This window comes from Silene latifolia, chromosome 4 (assembly GCF_048544455.1).
Source record: "Silene latifolia isolate original U9 population chromosome 4, ASM4854445v1, whole genome shotgun sequence".
NCBI classification, from domain to species: Eukaryota; Viridiplantae; Streptophyta; class Magnoliopsida; order Caryophyllales; family Caryophyllaceae; genus Silene; species Silene latifolia.
In genome coordinates this window covers 59,743,556-59,750,864 of record NC_133529.1, presented here as the reverse complement: position 1 = coordinate 59,750,864, position 7,309 = coordinate 59,743,556, and the positions used below count along the sequence as shown (strand labels likewise).

Genomic DNA, 7,309 nt, shown 5'->3' with positions numbered 1-7,309 from the left:
TGATTCCGAGAGCATTTACTGGAATATAGAGATGTTATGAGCGTTTACCGGAGTTATAATGTTTAATCACAAGCTTTTACCTCCCTTTCTGCTCATTCTTATGGTGTCTTGCACTTTAGTGTGCTTGTCATGCGAACATGTTCCTTGTGTCGTCTACCCTGCCACAACTGTTTTGATCACTCCTTACATAGGAGTAGCTCCATTGTTAAGGTATATAGCTTCTTTGGATTTGGCAATGGAAAGTAAAGAGAAGGGAAGCTGGAAATTGATTGAGTATTAAATTGATGGTGAGGAGCTCATACCATTGTGGACGTATTGATAAATTTATTTACAAGTTGAAGAGAAGAAAAATATACAGGAAGGACACATGAAGGTGAGAGGATGCATAATTCATTAATTTACTTTCAAGTACTACAATGGCGTCAAATATACGTAAGCGTATTAAATTTTGGCGGTTTATTTTCGCAGTACATATTTTACTTATCTATATCGTAGTACACGTTTGACAATTTTTTTTTTTTAGAGGGAAAAGGAGCTTTTATTAAACGAACTCCGATATAAAGTCGGAAGCAACTGCATCAGCTATTGCATCGGGGCACCATGTCCACCCAAATCCGAGTTGAAAAGAAAAATCTATTGGTAGGTAATGGGCCATTCCATGAGCCGCCTCATTACCTCCTCTCTTCACAAAATGAAATGAACACGACTCAAACAACGAGCTAGTTTCTAAAATTTTTGTGACCACATTTCCTAAGTAGCTTGCTCCGATCTCTCAACGTATGAAATAGATGTAAGCAATCCGTTTCGAGCATTACCTTTCGCATACCCATTTGTAGTGCCATATTTAATCCGAATCACCACCCCTATACCACTCCCAATCCCCTCGAACAGAGCTGCATCAACATTAATTTTACAACTCCCATCGGTGGAGCTACCCATTTATCTGCCTGAGCTACTTCTGCGACTCCACTCTTCGGGATGGTGTCCTACACAGCGTTAATGTAATGCCCATGATACCTGGCAGCCCCTTCAACGACGGACCTTGGTACATTCCGCTCCCCTCCATGGAATACTGTATTTCGCTCATTCCAAATAGCCCAGAGAAGCATCACCCTACTCCCCACCACCTCAGGCTCCTTCATCTCTTTACACCTCCGAAACCACTCCATCATGTCGTGAACATCGTCCAACTCCTCCTCCACATCCATTCCAAACTCGGCCCAAACATTTCTAGCATACGTGCGGTGTAACAACGCATGAGAGTCCGTCTCAACCATGACCTGACAACAACAACAAGTCGGGTCGATTTCCTTAACGTGCCGATGTAAATTTGTTCCTGTCATGAGAGCTTTGCAGCAAGCGCGCCAAAGAAAAGAAAAGCACGAACCTTCGGAGGGGCCTCAACCTGCCAAATATCATGCCACATAGATTCCTTAGAGCCACCGCTACAAGACGCCACAAACTGATCTTTAGCCCATCGGATAAAAGCATAACCCGTCTTAACTGAATATAGCCTATCCTTAGCATAGTGCCAAACAAGCTCGTCCTCTCCAATGTTGGGGCAAATAGGGATGTTAGCGATATCTTTAGCCTCTGTCTCATTCACACAATTGGCTAATTTATTGGTATCCTACTCATCTCCGATTATGAAAGCAGCAACCATCTCCTCCCCATTCCCACCACATGGAGACCAAATCTGAAATGAAGGTACCTTCAAGGTCCATTTATCGCGCCAAAATCAAACCTCCTGGCCATTCCTTATTAACCATCTGCATCCTTCTTTAAGGACCCATAGTGCTTCCATAATGCTTCTCCAAGTGTAAGACGGATGATGACCAAGCATAGCCTCAAGAGGATTGGAATTCGGATAATACCGAGCTTTCATAATACATCTAACCAACGAATTAGGACACTTAAATAGTCGCCACATTTGTTTTGCTGGCATGGCCAGATTAAACGCTTCAAGGTGCCGAAATCCGAGACCACCCTCACCCTTACTTTTACATAACTTCTTCCAAGCCACCCAAAAAATCCATCTCCTCTCTTCATTGTGCCCCCACCAGAATCGAGCCATAGAACTATTAAGAACGTTGCAAAGTGTAGCTGGAAGTTCAAACAAGCCCATATGGTAGGTAGGAATCGATTGGGCAACCGCCTTTAATAAGATTTCTCTACCTGCATAAGACAAGTACTTTTCCTTCCACCCTTTGATTTTCTTCCAAACTCGCTCTTTTAACGAAGCAAAGGCACTATTTCTGCTCTTCCCGATCATAACTGGCACACCAAGATATTTACTCGGTTTATCAACTACTTTAGCCCCTTGAATGCCTTCCACTTGGTCACGTTGGATGGTGCCAGTACTAGGGCTGAAGTAAAGCTCAGATTTTCCAATATTTATACGTTGGCCCGACGCTTGCTCATAGCTAGCAATGGCGCCTTGAATAGTCTCCGCATTCTTTCTTGAATCGTCAGCAAAAAAAAGATGTGAGGCACGAGGTGCTCCCCTGCAAATACGAACTCCTTCAAGTGACTTCCTTCCGATTTCCCGCGTCAGCAGACTAGCAAAAACTTCCGCACACATAATAAAAAAGGTAGGGTGATAGTGGATCACCCTGCCTAAGTCCACGCATAGGCTTAAAAAAACTCGAAGGAGCTCCGTTAATTAGAATCGCAGAATTCACAGTGCTAACACACCGCATCACCTTTTCCACCCATCCCGGAGCAAAGCCTAGTCGTAACATCACCCTCTCTAGGAAACCCCGTTTAACTCTGTCATACGCTTTACTCATGTCCAGTTTAAAGGCCATGTAACCTTTATCCCCTCTAAAATGAGATTTCATGTAATGAAATACTTCAAAGACAATTAGAGCATTATCCGCAATTAATCAACCCAGAATGGAGGCACTTTGTTCTGGTGAAATTATGACATCCAATATGTTTTTTAACCGATTAACAATCACCTTTGACACTAGCTTGTAAACCACATTACATAGCGAAATCGGCCTGAAATCACTCATAGATTGGCAATGGGCATTGGTAATTTTTGGGATCAAGATGATGTGGGTTTTGTTAATTCTCTCCATGCTTCCGGCACCACTTCTTCACACGTCTGACAATTTTACCTCTTCATTTCCTCGCAAACAATAATCAATTGTACTACACTAACGAAAACCCCCCAAAAAAATGAAACCAAATTATACACCAACCCCAACCACCCACCTGGCTCCACCGGACACCACCATAACAGCGCAATAGCCTCTCCCTCATGCCGCCGTTCGTGCCGATGTCCAGATCCCCATGTAACCCTTATACGGCCCCACGCCATCCACTTTCCACTTTCCCACGCGTTGCCTTTAACGCCGACCACTCTCCCCTTGTTGTCGTCCAACCACGCTGCCGCCTTATTACTACCGCCCATAAAACAATCCCTAATTAGCCTAACAAATCTCAAATTAAAACCTCTAAAAACACAAACAAATTCAAAAGGTAACATAATATAATTATTAATCTGATCAATAAAAAGTAATTTGTAGATTAAATAATTGTTCTTTAGTCAAATTAGTCCATAATCGATGAAGTTTGATAGATTTGAGAGCATCTAGTGTTAGAATTTACTCCGCAAGGGTATGCAAATGGAAATTACTATTCAATGAGTTAAAAAGCACCAAGAAAATAAACTACGCAAGTTTTTTCTATTACGGACGGCTACCCACTAGAAACCTTCAAAGTTCCGGAACTGTTTTTTTGGGACATAAAACTCGCATTCAAGAGCTAGCATTTTAATCATAGATAAATCGTAAGCAATTTGATATGGATATGAATAATTCCATACCATGTTTATACGAGAATGTAGACTAAATCGTGCTAACGAATGAGCCACCTTATTACAACGGTAAACATGAGAAAAACTAATTGATTCAAATGAGTTGCTAATTATGATCCCTCATCCTCTTAGAATTGTTGATACTGCTACCAAAATCTATTCGGAATACAAATTGGCCAATGTTGCATTACCTTATTATCAACCTACTGATGCATCCAACAAGAGGTGGAGTCCCCCGTCTTTTGATACTTATAAGCTCAATGTGGATGTTGCAGTACAAGCTGATGGTTGGAGGGGTTATGGAGCCGTTATAAGGGATTGGAATGGGAGAATCACTGCTTGTGCAGGAAAAAGGGTTGAAAACCTTGACAACTTAAGTATGTCAGACAATCACTTCAGCTCTGGCAATTTCAATACATCATTGTAGGGGTTTTCGTCCCTCGACCCAACTAAATCCAGCTCCTTTCGAGACTCCTTTGTCTTTCATCAAGTCCCACATTGCTGTTGCGTCCATCCATTTTTCCCTAAGTTTGTTAATGTTAGACAAAGCTACGTACCCAAAATCATCATGGCTCTCGAGTTGGGACAACTTTGCTGCTGCAACCTTTGCAAGCTCCAAGTCTCCATAAGTTGCGCATGCGCCAAGTAACGCCCTCCAAACTGATGCATATGACCCAAGCCCCAGTTTATCGATCATCGTCTTTGCCTTGCCCAATTCCCCATGATATCCCATAAGTCTGATCATAGAAGTCAAATGCTGAGGCAATGGTTTGATCCCATGATCATTGATCATGGACTTCAAATATTCATAAGCTTTATTTAATGGCATTTGGTTATGGGAGCAAGATGCCAAGACATTCATGAATGTAATTTCATCGGGTTTCAACCCCTTGGCTTTTTTTAGCTCCTTGAAATAATGCACCACCTTGGCCGACTCCCCATTATGAGCAAGACCTGAAATCAAAGCGTTCCAAGTGATAATATTCTTCTGAGGCAAACTGTGAAACAGAGTTTCGGCATCTCTACTCTGCCCACATTTTGAATACATGTCAACGAGCGCGCTACCAATGAACGTGGATGCGACTAGACCACATTTAATGGTGCAACAGTGGACTATCATACCCCATCTCGAAGCAGATATAGATGCAATTCCTCTTAAAATGCTTCCGAATGTGAATTCATCCATGATGACCCTCTTTCCATGCATTTCAGCAAAAAAATTTAGAGCTTCTTCTTGACTGTTCCGTACCACATAAGCTGATAATATGGCATTCCACGACGATGAACTGGGCTTCGGCATGCTCCTCAAAATCATTATAGCATCCTCTATGTGACCAAACCGTGAGACACCAGTAATCAATTCATTATATGTGACAGTTTCAGGGCAAGGCATCTGATTGAAATAGTCAAATGCAAGGTCAAGTCGACGATTTCTAGTACAAGCTGAGATGACCGAATTCCAAGAAATAACGTCCTTGTCTAGCATCCTATCAAACACCCTGATAGAACACTCAACTGAACTACACTTCCCATACATATCAATCAAACAATTCGCCATAACAACGCTTGATTCAAGCGTTGTTGTGATAACTTTTGAGTGTATTGACATGCCTAAACGCAGCAAACGCAACTGCCCGCATACAGCCAACGCTGAAGTAAACGAGTACGCATCACCCCGAAGTTCTGACCTGGTCAGCTCAGTGAAAATGGACAGAGCTTTCCGCAAGTTCCCAGAACGCACGTACCCGGAAATCAAGGCATTCCACGACACAACATTTAATTGAGGTATTTCATCAAACAGCTTCTGTGCATCATCTATACATACAACTTTGGCATAAAAACTCACCAAAGCAGTACCAACGTGCACATCGGAAGCAAACCCACATCGCAAAACATAGCTATGTAGTTGTTCCCCAAGCAAAACATCACCATTGTTAATACAAGCTCGTAGAGTTTGCACTAATGTAAGCCCGTCGGGTTTATTGTCCCATATGCTTGTTGAAGGTACATTGGTATGAATATGAAAATTATGAGCTGAGTTTGGTGAAATTCGGAACGTCCGCCGAGAAAGTGGAAGGAAGAGACCTCTATGGAATTGCATTCTCGATGCCCAAAGGAGGGCATACTATAAGGAATACAGTTAGTCTAAGGCGATTGTAAAACGAATCCAAACACAACAGTTACGTAAAAATAGTTGTTATGAAAACCCGTTTTACAATGAATTGATAAAATGGTATCTGTAATAATTGACGGACAGGAAGACTAGAAGAGGTGAAGCCTGAAGGGCGGTAAAAAAATCAACCCGATTTTTAAAATCTGTTTAAAAGGGCATTATTGATTGAGATAATTCCACTTTGGTGCTCCGGAGATGCAGTTAATTCTACTCTGTTACCTTAAGTTGGTGCAACGATTCACTTGTAATTGATTGCCGGCTAAGATTAGCTAGGGTAGTAGTGCGACATAACTCTGAGTGCTGATCCACTGACTGGATCTCTATCTAATTGAAAGATTCCAATGGTTAAGCGAAAATGACTGACTTTAAATAAAAAAGTTTTAATTTCTTACTTTAGCAACTTTCGAAAGATTTTACATGTATTTAGCAAATTGAATAGTAGCTCCATGAAGCTAGTAGCTCAAATGAGCCCACAAGAAAAAAATCTACCAATTAAAACAACACTTAAATATTTTTAATTTTTATTTTATAGGTAAAATAAGTAAATGTATTAATTAAAAGAGTGTTGTGGAAGGTAGTTGACATATGGTGTATTTAAACCACAACACTAAGCTAGTAGCTTACCATTGTAGTAGTTTGTAGCTTAAAAATATTCTAGCTTGAAAATCTTATGTGGTAAAAGTAAGCTAGTAGCAACTAGCTTACCATTGTGGATGCTCTTATATTTCATCAAGCCCGGGCTGGCTTTAGTTTTTTTTTTTTTTTTTTTTTTTTTTTTTTGTGTGTAACGAGAGGGTCTACAACTGCTATTTTGGTCCACCGAGTAAATTTTCGGGTATACATAATAGCTAGCAAACCGCTTATGACAGGTATGAAAGCGACATGTTGGGAGTTTAGAAGGCATGGCATCGGGTCGTAACCACTCCACAAGATTACTCTTGAAGAGGTTTGGACCCGATCCTTAGAAATTTTACCCAAATTTTAATCACTAGAGTCCACGCTTACGAACAGGCCAGCTATAATTTTAGTTTACTCATATAATCATATTGTACTCTATATCATACATGACATAAACACACAATTTTTTCCAACAAAAATTCAACATAAACTCCGTAATCATGCTTAGCACCAAGTAGCAAGTAGTCCATGGTGTGGAAATGAAGGTGAATAATAAAATTAGGGGTTATTTAATACAAATACTCCAAACTATTAGCGTGCTTCTCAAATTACTACAAACTTCAATTTAACTAAGATTATACTCAACTACTACTACCCTTATCTTATAATAAAATTACAGGTTTCTCAACCTAAAG

At 40.7% G+C, this 7,309-nt stretch overlaps 1 protein-coding gene across 1 annotated transcript; it reads right to left on the bottom strand.

Annotated features, from left to right (window-relative positions):
• Positions 1–3,773: 3,773 nt before the first annotated feature.
• LOC141653520 (putative pentatricopeptide repeat-containing protein At5g47460) lies at positions 3,774–6,675 on the bottom strand. The gene has a single exon (XM_074461305.1). The coding sequence runs from the start codon at positions 5,922–5,924 to the stop codon at positions 4,242–4,244; it is 1,683 nt and encodes a 560-aa protein (XP_074317406.1). The 5' UTR covers positions 5,925–6,675; the 3' UTR covers positions 3,774–4,241.
• Positions 6,676–7,309: the final 634 nt, after the last annotated feature.

Coding starts and splice junctions, on each gene's coding strand:
- LOC141653520 (XM_074461305.1), bottom strand. CDS start 5,924: ATGCAATTCCATAGAGGTCTCTTCCTTCCACTTTCTCGGCGGACGTTC.